The following is a 16,647-nucleotide window of genomic DNA, read 5'->3' on the forward strand; positions in this document are numbered from 1 at the left end:
GCCCACCCTGACGCTTCGGGACCCCAGGCGACCCCCGGCCTCTCCGCGCCTGGGCGCCCCGTTCCTCGCCTGCCGGAGCGGCGCTCTCAACCTCCCTTGCCCTACCCTACCTCCCCAGTCCCCCGCCGGAATTTGGGGCTCCGGCCTGGGCGGGGCCGAGGGCGGAGCTCCCACCTCAGGGGCAGGACTCCCGTCGGTGCAGGGGCCCGGGTGCCGCGTCACTAGGAGCCCGGCGGAGCCGGGGCGCACGGTCTTCGGGTCTCCCTACCCCCTACCCGAGTCCCGAACGGCCGAGGCGGAGCGCCTTCTCCCGACTGAGGGCCCGCCCCCTTACTCCTCGGGCCCCAGACCCGGCCCCGCCCTGGAGGCTGCGCCCGCCCTGCCCGAACCCGGTTTGTCTGGTTCTCCCCGAGAGGCTTGTTTCTCGAATTTCTCCCTTTCCCCCTCTTCCCGGACCTCCGGGGCCCTCCCTCTCGGCCCGGCTCCCCGGGGCCCCCGCGGGGGGCGTCTCGACATCGCGAGCCAGCCGAGTTTCGGTAGGACCCACGATGGGCGCGTGGGAGGGGACGCGGGAGCGCCCGGGGCCTGAGCGGGGTGGGGGGTGGGGAAGGGAGGCCTCCAGCCCGCCCTCCGGACCTCTCCCGCGCTCCGGACCCCTCCCGCCGCCTTTTTCTCCGCACGCGCTGAAGAACCACTGCTCCTCTTGGCCTAGGACGCAGCTTTATTGGGGATGTGGGTACCCGGTTTTCGTTCCCCATCACCTACCCCCTCCTCGGAGCCCTAGTACGGTCCCAGAGGGGGTTAAAACAACACTGACTACTGCTCCTGGACAGGAAGTGACTGGGGCGCCGGGCGGGGGTGGTGGTGAAGCGGCGCAGGCTAGCTCCGCGACCAGATGTGCGGCTCCAACTCCAGATGTTCTTCATCTCCGTCCGACCCGCCGTGTGAGCTCCTCCCCTGCCTCGCCTGTGCCAGGCTGGGCAGTGGATGGAGGTCACCCGGAGACAGCGGGGTCAGCCCCCGACAAGGGAGGAGTCTTCAGTGGGGACTCTGGTGAAGGGACCGTTCAAGCCTCCAAACTGAATCCTTTCCCCAACCCTGGCGGGCGCTGAGGACTACTAGGGTCACTCGCAGGCCAGCTTCCCGTCGAAACTGGAGAGGGCAATGGCGAAGGCCTGCAGGGCGCACAGCGGGTACCGGTAGTCTAGGGTGAAGGCGTCCTCGGCCACGCGGCCGAACTGCAGCACGATGTAGTCGGCTATGGACACAGACGGGGGGGGGGCGGCCCGAGACCTCTTGGGTTCTCCCTCCTGGCAGACAGTGCCCTCAACATTGAGGGAAGTCCCCCCACTCTTGCACTGGGGCCCCAGTCCTTAGCCACGTCTCAGTTATTCACCCCACCGTCCATCCACCCTCTTATCTCGCCCAGCAAGCCCCACTTGCCTACAGCTTTACCAGCCACGGTAAGCCCCTGAGGGCGGCGACCCTGCCTTACCTTCTGCTGCCCAGGGCTATGCATATGACCAGCCCGCACTTAGAGAAACCGGTCAAACTTCCTTAAGCCTAGAATCCTTCCTTTCCAACGCCTCTGTGGTCTTTGCCCCATTCCTTCTTCTTCCCACCCCCAGACCCCAGGTCCTGTCTTAGACCACCAGCCTCATGGTTCCCCTCCTTATCCAGTGGCCCCCTCAGCCCCCATCCCATATCTGGCCCAGGTTTCCAGCCTCAATCCCAACACCTCCCCCAGCATCCATAGGGACAGGATGTTGCTAAAAATACCCCCAACCTCGGCCGACCAGGCTCCACCAGAAATGTGATCTGGAGAGCGGTTTTTCAAGGCCTCAGGACAGGTGACACAGGGGGCACATCCCTAGGATGGAGTGGGGGTAGGGAACTCACTCAATGTTAGCCAATTCTGGGAACCTGGAAAGTCCTTGGGAGATAACGTTCCATATCCAAACCCCTTCACCCTAGTGGGGACCTCTCCCCAAGGCTTGTAACAGGGCACATTTTTACTTAATTGTGTTCAAGGTACATTTTGTTTCCCTAACTCTTCGAGGGCAGGCCTTTGACCTCACTGGAGAGAGAACGATAGAAATGCTTGATTTATATTTCCTACTCCTAAAAGGCAACCATCCTCATGGGGTTGGGCACTGGAGCCAGACTACCTGGGTTCTAATCCCACCTCTGCCTCTCACAAGCTGTATGTGTGAGTTACTTAACTTTGCTGTGCCTTGGTTTTCTCCTCTGCCAAACAGGGACAATAATAATACCTTCCTCACAGGGCTGCTGAAAAGATTTAATTTTTTTTTTCGGCGGTGCAGCTTGCGGAGATCTTAGTTCCCCGACCGGGGATTGAACCCATGCCCTTGGCAGTGAAAGCACAGAATCCTAACCACTGGACCACCAGGGAATTCCTGAAAAGATTTAATGATTCAGTATCTGTGAAGTCCTGAGAACAGTGCCTGGTCCATAGAAAGTCTCATGTGTTAAGTAAACATAAACACTGTTTAAGTGTTTATGAAATAAATTTTGAGGGCCAGGGTAACTGCCTGGAGTTGCTGAGAGACTTTGGATAATGTGCTGCCCTCTCTGAGCCTCAGCATCCTTCTTGGCCACATGGGGGTTGGTCTATCAGTCTTTTTTATTTTTAAATTTGTATTTATTATTATTATTTGGACGCGTCACGTGGCTTGCACTATCAGCTTGCGGGGTCTTAATTCCCTGACTAGGGATTGAACCCAGGGCCCCGGCAGTGGAAGTGCTGAGTCCCAACCACTGGACCGCCAGGGAACTCCCTATCAGTGTTTTTTAAGCTCCAGCAGCGTAACTGTCCCTTCAACACAGTCTTACCCAGAATACCCCAATATCTACCCCAGGCTCTAGTCAGTGCTAGAAAGACGGCCTGGAACAGTGAGCCCCAAGACACCTGCTTGGAATATATGAGGCTCCTGGGAGCACAATGTCAATGCCCCCACAGGAGAGAGTGACCTTCCTGAATGTTCTGGCTTCAGAGATAAAGGACAGCTCCACTCCTCTGAGTGTGTGTGTGTGTGTGTGTGTGTGTGTGTGTTATAGAGAGAGGGAGAGGGAGAGAGAGATGGGGGGTGGGGGAAAGACTTGAGTAAGGGTTGAGGTCTTGGAGGTGGTGGGGAACAGCCTGGCTTGGGTCCCCAGATACTCACGGTCATCGGCGTGGACAATCTGGAAGTTCTTGACCGAAGCCTGGGTGACTCGGCCTTGGAAGTTGAGGGTGTAGGAGCCACTGTCATCATTCCAGACGGGGGGCTTGTTGTGTAGCTCGATGAGGCTCTCCAGTGTCTTGTTCTGCCAGCGCACCAGCAGCCCGTCGCTGGCCTGGGGTGCCACGGGTGGGGCAGTATTAGGGAGAGGACAGTTAGGGGTGGCTGAGCTATCTCAGGACTGGTGGTGGAGGGGCGGCTGGGGACGTGTGCATGCCCTTGTGTGTGTGCAGCCTGGGTGTCAACGTCCATGCAGGGTATCCTTGAGCGCATGTGCGGTCTCTGTGGCGTCCGTACGGGCAGGGTGTGTATCTGTGAGAATGGGCTTTGCTGTGGAATGACAAAGTGGAGGGTTGGAAAGTGGAAAGTAGCATCTGGCACACAGGAGGTGCTCGATGCCATTGGTGCCCAAGGGGGTCTTAGGACGGCCATATATGCTGGCGCCGATTACAAGGATGAACCAGCTATTCTAGGACTTACAAGAAGCTCACAGTTGAGCTTGGGGAGATGTATAGGTAAAGAGTAGTTAAAATAAAATGTCCTGGAAGAGTTTCTGGAAGGAAGGAGCAGTATCTGTGTGATGGTGCTCTTGAGAGATTTCTTTCCTTAGTTTCTTTGTCACCTGTTCATGTTCATGACTTAGAATGAGTCCGCTCAAGATCGTATCCTCCAAGAAGCCTTCCTGACCCCATGTCTGATTTAGATGTCAGCTCTGAGCTTCCATAACACCTTGCTCTTAACCATTTCTCCCACTGCACTGTTATGGACAGAATTAGATACCCTAACAGCATGCACAGTATTTGACTAATGGCTCTGTGCCTCAGTTTCCCTCACAACAGGGTTTTGTGAAGATTAAATGATTAATAGTGCATGAAGTGTTATTTAGATCAGTTCCTGGCACAGAGTAAATGCTCAATAAATATCAGATATTGTTTTGATGGTAACTCTTGTGTTGATTTTGGATCTTCAGTGTCTGGCTTTAATAAATGATTGTGGAATGAATGAACTGTAAGATGATGAAGAGATACACAAAGCAGCACTGGGTAGTTCTTACCAAGCCCAAATACACGTGGGAGGCACTGCCTCTGGAGGATTTATATGTTTATTCCAGGACGGAAGGAGCAACTGTGGAACCCACAAGCTCTTAAAGACCGGAGCCTCCCAGGGCTCGTGCCCCATGGGTTGGCCAGGCCTCTGATTACAGTGTCTTTCCGGCAGGGAGGGATGTGTGATCAGCTGATGGGAGTATTCTTTTTCATTGCAAATGAGTAAAGTGACATCACTGTGAGTGTCCATGCCAGTCATCGGTCTCTGAAATCCTGGGCTCACCCAACTTGCAGTGCTAAGGAGCAGAGCGTGGGACTGACACACTGAAGGAGGCCACCTCTCTCCAGGCCATCTCTCCATCTTACCCTACCCCTCACACACACACACACACAAAACAAACAGCCTTTGCTTTTTAAAATATGTCAATCATATCACTCCTTTCCTCAAAACCCTGATATAGCTTCCTGTTTCTCTGAGTAAAAACCAGTTATACAGACTTATCTGCCCCTCACTGTCACCTCTCTGACCTGCTTCTCCAACCCACCAGGCACTCCTGCCTCAGGGCCTTTGCACTGTCTCTTCCCCCTGCCTGAATGTTCTTTTCCCAGATATTTGCAGGCTTGCTCCTCATCTCCTTCAAATTTCATCTTCTCAGTGAGGCTCACTCTGACCACTGTATTTAAATTGAAACCTACACACACACACACACCCCTCATCTCCTTTCCCTTGTTCGACTTTTTCTTTTTTCCCCACAGTACTTATCACCTTCTAACATACTACACAATTTACTTATTTATCACAATTATTGTCTACTGTCTGCCTTCCTCCACTAGAATGCCAGCTTCATGAGTGCAGATCTTTGTTTTGTCCACTGATGTCTCCAGTTGCCTACACTAATACTTGGCACTCAATGTATGTGTGTTGAATGAATATATGAATGAGTGATTTGATGTAAACTGAAAAAAACAAAGCAAAACAAAACAACCCCTATTGTGCTTGTTTCGGTGAATTCAGTGAAAAACCCCTGAATTGAATTAATTCCACAAGTTGCCAGAATGAATTTGTGACAGGGTGATGGGGTGACAGGGTGATTTGTGACCAGGTGATGGGTGTGCTCAGGGGTTTGGGTACTGGGCAGGCCGAGCACCCCCCCCCCAGCCCCCCAGCTTCCCAGGAGTGGGTTACAAGCAGGTCAGTACGGAGCAGGACCCTCTGGGAAGGCCTTCAGGGAGGTAAGGGGCTCACATTGCGGGGCCGAATGGGGACCCTCTCCTTGTCCGAATTCATGCCGGGAATGATGACCGTCATGCGCCGGGGACCTCGGAAGCCCAGCACGTTGGTTTCCTGGGAGGGAGATGCGCGTTAGGCCGGCCCCGGCGAGAGGAGGGGCCTGCCTGCCGCGGGGGACAGGTGGGACTCTCACATAGATCACAGCCGCCAGCTCCTGCCGAAGGCTCTCCACATCCGTGCTGCCTCCGCGGTGCGGGTTCTGCCCATTGTCAAAGACGGTAAAGCGGTTCCCCAGGAGGTTGGACCTGCAAGCAGGGTGGAGCTGGGGGCGGGGCTGAGGAGGGTCCACACCCCTCCTCCCAGACCCTTCCTCACAGCCAAGCTTTGAGAGCTTCCTACCTCAAGCGTGGGTGTGTATTAGGACCGGAGCAATTCAGGTCCCCTGACCCTGGCTTCCGCCATGAAGTCTTTTTAAAAGCTGGATCTAGAAGGAGACTGGGAAGCTTTCAAATCTCAGCTCCGTCTCGTGCTAGCTGTATGACCCCAGGCAAGTTACTTAAACTCTTAGTCTCAACTTCCCCATCTGTAAAATGGGCATGATAACAGTATTTACCCCATTTGGTTGATAAGAGGATTGAATGGATTAATATTTGGAAGTTACTTAGAAATACACCTAACACATAGGTAGGCCTTACATAAGTGTTTGTTAAATAAATAAATTAAAGAAATAAGGCCTGACTCGGGGGTTCACTTTCCCTTCACCTCTCAGATTTGTGGTGAGGATTGAATGAGCTATATGGAGAGACATAGCACAGTGTAGGTGCTGACTATTTATTCGTCCGTTCAGTTGGTAAATATTTATTGAATAGCTACTATGTGCCACGTGCTAGGAATTCAACCATGAACAAGACAGGCATAATCCCTGTCCCATGGACCTTATGTCCTACTCCAAGTGAGGTCTCAGGACCAGCAGTGTGGGCATCACCTGGGTGCTTCTTAGAAATGCAGAACCTCACTCCTTGCCCAGACCCACTGAACCTTTTTTTGGGGGGTGGGGGGGGCCAGGATCTCAGTTCCACAGACCAGGGATTGAACCTGGGCCACGGCAGTGAAAGCCCAGAATCCTAACTACTAAGCCACCAGGGAACTCCCCCCACTGAACCATTTTAACAAGACCCCCAAGTGATCTATGCCTGTCAAAGTGTGAGAAGCCCCGGGCCAGGGGACAATTCCAGAGTGTCCGATGTGGTGGGCACTCTGCCAGGCACAAGGGGACAGAGGTGACTGGCCACTGAGCTTCCCAGCCCCACCTCAGCTTCCCGATGAAATTCTCCCCTCCTCGGGACAGATTGGTGGGGTCACTGGAGATGAGGTAATTGGCTGTCTTGCTCCGTTTCCGTTTCCTGCCAGCCAGGAGGAACACCTGGGGAGAGGGGTCACAGAGATGCGCTGGAGGAAGGAGGTGCACCCGGGGAAAGAGAAGGCCCATTTGCCCCGCAGCCCTCGCCCCACTGCACTTTGGCTCTAGACTCTCCCTCAGTCTGGGTCCTGGCCCCTCCACTCTCCGTCCCACTGGCTGCCACCTCTCTCCGACCCACCTTCTTCTCTGCGTCCAGGTGCAGGAAGTAGGAGGGATACAGGCCCCGGTCCATGCCCTTCTTGTCCCGGGTCAGCCGGCAGCGGACCGTCTGGCCCTGGGGGGCAGGCCGAAGCACGAACTCCTGGGGTTCGTCCACTTCCACTGGTGGGGATGGGGCCCTCTCCTCCTTCTGGGTGTGGGCAGAGGGTGCATCAGCCCCAGAGCACCAGCTTCCCGGCCCTCAGCAGGTCCCCAGTGCCGGGATGCAGGCAGGGCAGGCAGGACAACTCACCGTTTTCTGTTTGGGGAGAGAACAAAGGCTGTTAGAGTGCAGCCGGCCCCTCCCCCAGCAGCTCTCCAGGCCGTGTTAGGAGGCTCTGGGGAGCTTTGTGCTTTATTACTATTTTGTTTAGCTTGTGGTTATGAGCCCAGGCTTTGGAGCCAGACAGCCTGGGTTCAAATCCTGGTTCCACCACTGTCTGTCATGGTTGTTAAGTTTTAACCACACTGTGACTCAGTTTTTTCATCTGAGAAGTATGTAGGGTTGGGGTGGATACCTGGGATAGACCTTAGTTTATATATTTAACAGACACTCATAGAAAGTCTACCAATGTGCCAGGAATTATTCTAAGCACTTTCCAAATATTAACTCATTCCTCTTATCAGTAGCTACTGAGGTAGTTGTTCCATTATACAGGTGAAGAAGCTGAGGCTCAGAGAGCTTAAATAACTTGTCCAAGTTCACATAGTAAGAGGTGAAGCTGGGCTTTGAATGCTGTTAAACCCAGAACCTTTAGAAAGACCTTCCATCATATGGATGCTCTCAGGGGGTGAACTGAGGTGAGGCTGAAGGTGTGGATTGCTGTGTTCTAAACACATGGCGTTATAGAAGTGTCAGCTACCACTATAATTATAGCAGGCGGTAAATACTCAATGAATGTAGCAGCCAACCTCCAACATGGCCCCCGATGCTCCCCGCCTCCTGGTATTTATGCCCGTGTGTAGACCCTTCCCACACTGTATCAGCGTTGGTGTTTGTGACCAATAGGATATGGCAGAAGTGATGGACGGTCACTTCTAAGGCTAGGTCATAAAAGATATTACAGCTTCTGCCTTGCTGTATCTCTTGGGCCACTCTTGGGCTCTGGGGCAAGTTGGCTGCCATGTCTTAAGGAGAGTCAAGCAGCCTCTGGAGAGACCTCCAGCCAACAGTCATGACAGTGAACCATTTTAGAAGTGGATCCTCCATTTCCAGTCAAACTTTAAGAATGACAACAGCCCCAGTTGACATCTCGACTGCAACCTCACAGGAGACCCTGAGTCCAAACTACCCCTGCTAAGCCACTCCTAGATTTCTGACTCACAGAAATTAAGAAAATAAATTGTCATTTTAAGTTTTGGGGTGGTTGTTATATAGCAATACATAGTCAATACAATGAATGAATAAATAAGTTCATTTTGCTCTTTGAAAAACTTTTAATAACTATGTGGTTGCATTAGGCCCTAGGGTGGCCTAGTGACCACCCTACCATTGCCCCTTCTGTTCTTACAAACCTAGTGCCTTTTGCTATCATGTTCTGTCCCTCACAAGAGGGGGAACCAAGACTCTAACCCCAAGTTTCCCAGCTGGGGAGACAAGGGACTGCCACCTGGGTGTGTGCATTTCAGGTATAAATGCTGTCTGGGAGTCACTAAGAAGCCCTGATGTGCTGAGGTTGCCCATTTTTGCTGAGGGCAGGTTTGCACTGTGTGTGAAGTGAGGCTGGTGTTAGGGAGCAGGCCCTTAGCCTCCAGGTAAGTGGCATCTCTTCTTCGCTCTAGGCTGCTCTAGAAGAAACTTGGGAAATCCAAGACTATGTTTGGAACGTGATGTTGGGAAAGCCAGACTCATTCAAACATTTCTACAGAGGTGAATTTTGGCCTACTATATTAAAGGCTGTACTGCAGTTATATTCTTTCTGGAAGACAATAAGCTGGCCTTTCAGTTATATATCAGTTTCTGGTGATCTTGGCTAATGTGAATCAGTCCCCCAAGACCTGACCACCCCTGTACAAAGGAATAAACCCACAAACTAAGATACCCCCAGGCCCTGCCCTCAGGATGATCTCTCCACTCATGGAAACCTGTTTCTCGAAGACTTTCATCACTTTCTCTTTCCAGTTCGACCTCTCTCTCCCGCTTACTCCTGCCTGTGCATGTTGGTACCTGAGTCCTGTTTGTGAGTGGGGGCTGTATTGGAAATATTTAACAACGTGTTCTGCCCATGGAGACTGCACCGTCAGAGTGGACACTGGTAGGACTGGAAGAGGTCCTGGAGGCCTCTGATGGCCAGTGTTAACCCTTTGGTTGCTGGAAGGTTGGGAGGGCCTGGGTGGGAGAGCAGAAAGCACTCTGAGCAGTATCTCAGAGCAGCAGAGTGGAACTATTTTAAAAACTCAAGTATGGGGTGGATGGGTGGGGAGGTGGGAAGAATTGGGAGATTGGGATTGACGTATATACACTAATATGTATAAAATAGATAACTAATGAAAACCTGCTGTATAGCACAGGGAACTCTACATAATGCTCTGTGGTGACCTAAATGGGAAGGAAATCCAAAAAAGAAGGGATATATTATGCATATAGCTGATGCACTTTGTTGTATAGCAGAAACTAACACAACATTGTAAAGCAACCATACCCCAATTTAAAAAACGTCATAGGGCTTCCCTGGTGGTGCAGTGGTTGAGAGTCCGCCTGCCGATGCAGGGGACACGGGTTCATGCCCCGGTCCGGGAAGATCCCACATGCCGCGGAGCGGCTAGGCCCGTGAGCCTGCGCGTCCGGAGCCTGTGCTCCGCAATGGGAGAGGCCACAACAGTGAGAGGCCCGTGTACCACAAAAAAAATAAGTAATAGCTCAACTACAGCTGGCTGTCAGTCAGTCAGTGTGCCCAGGTATGTGCATGCATATGTCTGTCTGCCTGGGCTCCACCTCCCTGGTACAGAAAATGTGTGGCTCTCATGTGGGGGCCATGAGAGCATCTCCGGCTGTGTCTGATAGTTAGGCTGCAGGGGGGAGGGCTCAGAGCGGGTGACATAAGGCCCCCGGGTGGCCAGTCCCAGCCTGGTGACCCCACAACTGCCTCTTCTGTTCTCACAAACCTGGTTCCCTTTGTCCTCATACCCTGTCACCAGAGAGGCAGCTAAGATTCTAACCCCAAGTGACTCCATGGTCTCAGCCCACGAGGTCCCACACTCAGGTCCCCCAAGCCCAGGCCCCTGCCACTGCTCCCTGGAGGGACCTCACCCTCTCCCGTCTGGGCTCCAACCTTTTTGCCTTTTCCTTTTGCTTTTCCCTTCTGATTGCTGTTCTTGGTCACCACAGCTGCCACCTCTTCCTCCTCCTCCTCCTTCTCCTCTTCTGAGTCTTTAGGAGTGCCTGAGCATTGTAGGGGAGCAAGTCTGTTAACCCCTTACCCTGGCAGAACCCATCTTGTTTTGCAAGGTACGTCCAACACCCACGCCTCACTTGGACCCCTCCCACAACCACAAGAGAACAACCCCCTTTCACTATTATCAGAAAGTAATAGGGCTTCCCTGGTGGCGCAGTGGTTAAGAATCCGCCTGCCGGGCTTCCCTGGTGGCGCAGTGGTTGAGAGTCCGCCTGCCGATGTAGGGGACATGGGTTCGTGCCCCGGTCCGGGAAGATCCCACATGCCGCAGAGCGGCTGGGCCCGTGAGCCATGGCCGCTGAGCCTGCGCGTCCGGAGCCTGTGCTCCGCGACGGGAGAGGCCACAGCAGTGAGAGGCCGGCGTACCACAAAAAAAAAAAAAAAAGAATCCGCCTGCCAATGCAGGGGACATGGGTTCGAGCCCCGGTCCGGGAAGATCCCACATGCCGCAGAGCAGCCAAGCCCATGCACCACAACTACTGAGCCTGCGCTCTAGAGCCCACGAGCCACAACTACTGAAGCCTGCGTGCCTAGAGCCCATGCTCCGCAACAAGAGAAGCTACTGCAACGAGAAGCCCGCGCGCAGCAACGAAGACCCAATGCAGCCAAAAATAATAAATAAATAAAATAACTAAATTAAAAAAAGAAAAGAAAAGAAAGTAATAGCCTCAGAAAAGCTAAGACACTGCCTGAGGCCACACAGCTATTAAAGTGGGGGTCAAGATGCCCCCAGTCTTCTGACTTTATTATTATTTTTTATTGGAGTACAGTTGCTTTACACTGCTGTGTCAGTTTCTGCTATACAGCAAAGCGAATAATCCATACATATACCAAGTCTTTGACTTTAGAACCCCTACTCCTCACCCTATTCTGCATCCCTCCTTCCACACCCACGACTGCCTCTGGATGTCCTGACACCAGAGGCCACTGCCACCTACCTTTCTTCTTCAGAGCTTTTTCCCCAGGGTCATCGCCCCCAACCAGAAACATGGCTGCTGGTGTCTTCTTCCTCACTCTGGTCGGGCTCACTGAGCTGTCCTTGTCGGCCTCCCCAGACCCTGTGTGTGTGGATGTGAAGAGGTCACACCCCCCCGCCTCACCCAGAGTCCCTTGTTCCTCCACAGACCAGGCTCACCTTTCTTCTTCATCTTTCTCATCTTGGTCCCTTCCCCTGCTGATGCCTCCTTCTTCTTAATCCGCAGAGGTTTCAGTGGGGGGACAGGGCTTCCCAGGTCCTCTGGAAATGGAGGGTGGGAGTTAGACAAAGAAGAGCCACCTTCCGATCCACTCATTGTTCCTTCAGTCCCCAGGGAGGCCCAGAGCACCTTCTGCTTGTCTTGTTTTTAACCCTGAGTCCAAAAAGGACTGGATGAACACCAGGAGTTTAATAAGTAGTTAATGAATGAATGAATGGATGAATGCCAGGCCTCCTAACCGAGCCTCTGAATCCCAGCTCCCACCCCGTCTCCTCCAGAAAACCTCCTGTGGTCAGTGCTACAGACAGTCCTCCCCGCCCCTCCAAGAGGCCCAAGGTCCTAGCTACATGTCCACATGTAGACCAGATCCCAGTACCCATGGGGCAAGGTGCCCCAGCCAGGGAGCTATCACAGCATTTATTCACTGATTGATTTTTTACTATAATCACTTTGATACTTTTGTAAAAATTGTAAAAATAATTCATCTTGAGTTAAAAAAAAAATCACAAAGAAAACTAAAATCCTCTGCCCTTCCTGGCTCACAGAGCACCCTGGGCAGGGGGCTGGGGGGATGGTGGAGGGAACACATATTGATTTAAGGACCATCGGAGGGAAGAAACCACCAAAGGGAAAAACTCTTGGGTCCAGGCACTGGGGAGCTTTTTTTTTTTTTGCGGTACACGGGCCTCTCACTGTTGTGGCCTCTCCCGTTGCGGAGCACAGGCTCCAGACGCGCAGGCTCAGCGACCATGGCTCACGGGTCCAGCCGCTCCGCGGCATGTGGGATCTTCCCGGACCGGGGCACGAACCCGTGTTCCCTGCATCGGCAGGCGGACTCTCAACCACTGCCCCACCAGGGAAGCCCATCTGGGGAGCTTTTTGATGTCTCAACTCCTGCGTATCCATGAGACACCAGGCCCCTCAGGGGTAGGGCTAGTTTTGTGTGTCTTTACCCCCTCTGGACCCTCAACACCCACCCTTTGGACCCTGGGCTTTGGCCTTCCTTTCCTTGATGTCTGCAGAAGCCTTCTCTTTGGGGGGCTTCTTGGGAGGCAGACGGATTTTCTCTTTCTTTTCCTTCTCCTCCTTGTCCTCTTCCTCCTCCTCCTCGTCCTCTTCCTCCTCCTCCTCCCCTGCAGGTAAAAACTGCTCATAACAGGGGCTGGGGTGGGCCCCATTATGTGGGGAGCCCAGTCCTTCCAGATTGCTGGGAGGCGGTGAAGGAGCTGGGGGTAGGAGGCTCCCCTTCTGGAACAGAAACAGGAGGAAGAAAGGAGTTTCGGCACCTTCCTCAAAGAAGGGAGTGACTCCAGTCTTCCAAGGTCTACAAGTCAGGAGAGAGAGCTGGAGTTGGAGGGATGCTGGGGGCTTGGCAATCCTGTTCTGGGAAAACGCCGTTCTCTGCACGTCCTTCCTCTCTCTCTGGTACCCTCAGCTCCTCACACACTCTCCTGGGGTCTTTCAGTTTCCCCTTCTCTGCGCCTTCTAAAAGTCACCTGCACTGCTTCTCCCTGTCCTGGTCTGTTGCTATTTCTAACTTCTAGCCAGACCCGTCTGAGCTACCTCCGGCCCCTAGCTGCAGGGTTTTTTTTTTGTTTGTTTGTTTTTTTAAATATTTATTTATTTTTAATTTTTGTTGGCTGTGCCGGGTCTTAGCTGCAGCACGCAGGATCTTCCTTGTGGCATGCGGGGGTCTTTAGTTGCGGCATGCATGTGGGATCTATTTCCCCGACCAGGGATGGAACCTGGGCCCCCTACATTGGGAGGGTGGAGTCTTACCCAGCGGATCACCAGGGAAGCTGCAGTTTAAGGCAAAACTCTTAACCTCAATGTGCCTCGGTTTCCCCCTCCCGACGATGGGACAAGAACACGAGAATAAAGGTTTTCCTGGCTCAAAGACGAAGCCAGGGACGTGGACGCGGTTTTTCCGCGTTGTCTGCCTCTCTCCATCTGCTGTTCCTGTCCAGCCCCTTCCCTCCTCCTCTCCAGACGCCCCCTTCCTTCTGGTGCTCTCTCACCGTCCTCCGCGTCTGGGGCGCGGGCTACCAGGAAGGTCTCCCGGGGGTCGCGCTTCTTGGCCTCGGGGTCCCTGAGGAACTTGGCGTAGACAGTCTGCAGCTCCCGGGCCTCGGCGGGCTCCCGCGAGGGCTCCTCCCGCGGGCTCCTCCTCCGTCCCGCTGAGCCGAGATGCGCAGGTCAGGCGGGACCTCCAAAGGCGCCCACTCCCCCTCGGGCTCCTCAACCTGGGGTCTCCCTGGGGCTCTGTTTCCACCTTGGACATCCCTCTCTCAGCTTTCATCATCCCTACACTCCTAACCCCCAGCTCAACCCCAAGTCGGCTCCGCCGCTTCCCCCTCCAGTTACTCCCGCCTCCCACGCCCCTGCTCCCAGGGGGGGTTCCCAGACTCAAGGACACCCTCGCCTGCGGTCGTTCCCTCCCGTGACCCTCACCCGGGGGGGCGCCCCGGGGCCCAGCCTTCCGCATGCCTCCAGGTCTCCGGGGCTTGGATCCCGTGGGGCAGGGGGACTCTGGGGCTTCTGTCTTCTTCTTCCTCAACTTCTGTCGCTGCAGAGTGGGGGTCAAGAGGAGGGAGGGGAAGGAAAGGGGGGCTCTGAGGGCTGCCTATCACTCTCTAATCCCTTGAGCTGCCAGAAATAACTGCAGATTATTGGGAGGGGAACTGCACCCCTTCTTGGGGTGAGGAAGAATGACTCCCTCCCGTGTACCACGGCCCCCTCCAATGCCCCAAAGCCCAAGTTCCTCTCCTGGACACCCCATACCCCCAAACACCCCCTTCGTGCAAAAACAAAACAAAACAAAAACCTCCAGGGAAGCAACAAGCCCCAGAGGCTGCTGAAGGGGACCCTCCCCACTCTCAGACCTCCTACGCTGCGTGGGGGGCTCTTTCTGTCTCTTCTCCAAGCAGGGGTGACATACCTGCTTGGTGCGCTGCGGGACCTCCGGGCTCTGGCCTTCCTCCTCATGCCCGCTGAGGGTAGCAAAGGAATCAGTCTGTCTCCCTCCCCTTTTCCTGCCCCTCCCCAAACCCTCCATCTGGCCCCCCCACCAGGGTTCAGGTAGGATGAGGTGAGGGCTTTCCAGACCTGTCTGAGGCCCACACCTCTCGGAGGGTGTCGTCCTGCAGCGGCATGGTGCCTGCACCTATCCACAGTCCCTGCTCTGGCCACCCTGCAGCCCTAGAAGCTTCCCTGAGGGCCCCAGCTAATCCGGGCTCAGCTTCACCCCCACCTCCTGCTGGCTCAAGAGGGTGGCAGCACTGTGGGAGGTGCTCCTGCCTGGAACCCATCCCCCTGCCTGGCCCACTGAGGGAAGAGGCTGAAAACTCAGATCCTCAGCGGGCCAAAGGATGGCATCACTGTACCAGGTCCTCCCGCGCCCTGAACTTTGGCCTAGAGATGCTGATTTGATAATTTGTTGGTGGTAAATGGGGCATGGGAAGAAAATATGACATCAGATCCTGTATTTATCTTTCTTTTTCATTAAAAAAATAAAAACTAGGATTTACTAATATTTAATGTATATGGATTGATAGATGCATGTGGATATACTTTATAAAGAAACATGCCTAGGGGCTTCCCTGGTGGCGCAGTGGTTGAGAGTCCGCCTGCCAATGCAGGGGACACGGGTTCGTGCCCCGGTCCAGGAAGATCCCACATGCCGCGGAGTGGCTGGGCCCGTAAGCCATGGCTGCTGAGCCTGCGTGTCTGGAGCCTGAGCTCTGCAACAGGAGAGGCCAGAACAGTGACAGGCCCGCCTACCGCAAAAAAAAAAAAAAAAAAGAAACATGCCTATATTCTGGGTGCCCACCTAAATATCTTTTTACTGATAAGGAACTTTTTTTTTTTGGCTCACCTTGCAGCTCGTGGGATCTCAGTTCCCCAACCAGGGATCAAGCCCGGGCCCGTCAGCAGTGAGAGCGTGGAGGCTTAACCACTGGACCACCAGGGAATTCCCAGGAACATGCTTTTTTAAGAGTTTAGAGACAAGGGATGTAGTGTTGATGTGATTAATATCATGGGAGAGGTTTGGCTAAGTGCAGAGGAAGCCCAGAAGAGGGGCCCTACTGGGGGTCCTAGAGGCTTCCTGAAACCTGATCTAAAACTTGAAACTCAAAAAGGCGAGGGGAGTTCTGCAGCCAAAAAGAAAAAAAAAAGAAAAGAAAAAAGGAAAAAAAAAAAGTGGGATGGGCTATACCTGGAAAGGGAACAGCAAGATAGAGACCTAGAGGTTGGAAACAGGCAGATGCATTCAAAGGTCTAGGACTAGGAGGGAGGCAGCTGTGTCAGGCATGGGTCAGTCCTGAGCCCAAGCTCTAAGCTCTGCCGCTTAAGAGGTGAATATCCTTGGGTGACAGATTTAACCTCTCTGGGCCTCCATTTCCTCATTTATCAAGTGGGTTTGATAAAGCACTGACCTAGTAGGGATGTTGTGCAGATTAAGTGAGATGACAGATGGAAAGTTGCAAACAGTGAGCGCTCAAAAATTGGTAATTATGTGCTCCTTTTCAGAGCACTTCAGCTCCATCTCTGTCTCCTCAGCATTTACAGCACAACTTGACACATGATTGGGGTTCATTTTTTCATGTGTGAATTAATGAGCACAGTTTTTCTTTTTTTTGGCTGTGCGGCTTGCGGGATCTTAGTTCCTGGAGCAGGGATTGAACCTGGGCCTCGGCAGTGAAAGCGCCGAGTCCTAACCACTGGACTACCAGGGAATTCCTTATTTCATGTGATTTTCACTGGACAAGAGTCCAATGAGATAGGCGAGGTAGAGATTATTATCTCCATTTTATAGGTGGAGAAACTGAGGCCCAGGGAGGTGAAGTGACCTGCTCAGTATCAGCCAGATGAAAACCAGCTCTGTCTCCTGTCAGAGCTTTTGTTCTCAACCCTTTTAT

General features: G+C 53.5%; 1 protein-coding gene and 1 long non-coding RNA gene across 6 annotated transcripts in view; one reads left to right on the forward strand and one right to left on the reverse strand.

Annotated features, from left to right (window-relative positions):
* LOC132527273 (uncharacterized) overlaps positions 1-16,647 on the forward strand; it is a 136,444-nt gene that overhangs the window by 11,127 nt on the left and 108,670 nt on the right. For 3 of the 4 annotated variants that reach the window (XR_009542928.1, XR_009542930.1, XR_009542929.1), the window contains exon 1: positions 28-536. The exons of the other annotated variant lie outside the window; for it this stretch is intronic. This is a non-coding gene — a long non-coding RNA (uncharacterized LOC132527273). Of the gene's footprint in view, positions 1-27; positions 537-16,647 lie in introns of those variants that run through there. 4 annotated transcript variants of the gene reach the window in all.
* On the reverse strand, positions 785-14,880 carry TULP1 (TUB like protein 1). Of its 2 annotated transcripts, XM_060162661.1 has the most exons (14): positions 14,834-14,880; positions 14,667-14,718; positions 14,216-14,294; positions 13,747-13,905; positions 12,706-12,861; positions 11,668-11,769; positions 11,471-11,590; positions 10,404-10,519; positions 7,118-7,288; positions 6,830-6,942; positions 5,713-5,824; positions 5,535-5,633; positions 3,186-3,357; positions 785-1,258 (listed from the first exon to the last, which is right to left on the reverse strand). In XM_060162661.1, exons 1-14 carry the CDS (start codon positions 14,878-14,880, stop codon positions 1,125-1,127), a joined length of 1,632 nt encoding a protein of 543 aa, XP_060018644.1. In that variant the 3' UTR covers positions 785-1,124. The 2 variants fall into 2 exon arrangements, with proteins under 2 accessions (XP_060018644.1, XP_060018645.1); XM_060162662.1 differs by lacking the exon at positions 13,747-13,905.

Source organism: Lagenorhynchus albirostris, chromosome 10 (assembly GCF_949774975.1).
Source record: "Lagenorhynchus albirostris chromosome 10, mLagAlb1.1, whole genome shotgun sequence".
NCBI classification, from domain to species: domain Eukaryota; kingdom Metazoa; phylum Chordata; class Mammalia; order Artiodactyla; family Delphinidae; genus Lagenorhynchus; species Lagenorhynchus albirostris.

Bases quoted from the DNA above. Each gene is read 5' to 3' on its own strand.
- TULP1 (XM_060162661.1), bottom strand. From the start codon at position 14,880: ATGCCGCTGCAGGACGACACCCTCCGAGAGGTGTGGGCCTCAGACAG. The intron at 11,770-12,705 runs GTGGGTGTTGAG...CTCCATTTCCAG, and splicing joins CAAAGCCCAGGGTCCAAAGG to AGGACCTGGGAAGCCCTGTC. The intron at 11,591-11,667 runs GTGAGCCTGGTC...CCACACACACAG, and splicing joins GAGAAAGATGAAGAAGAAAG to GGTCTGGGGAGGCCGACAAG.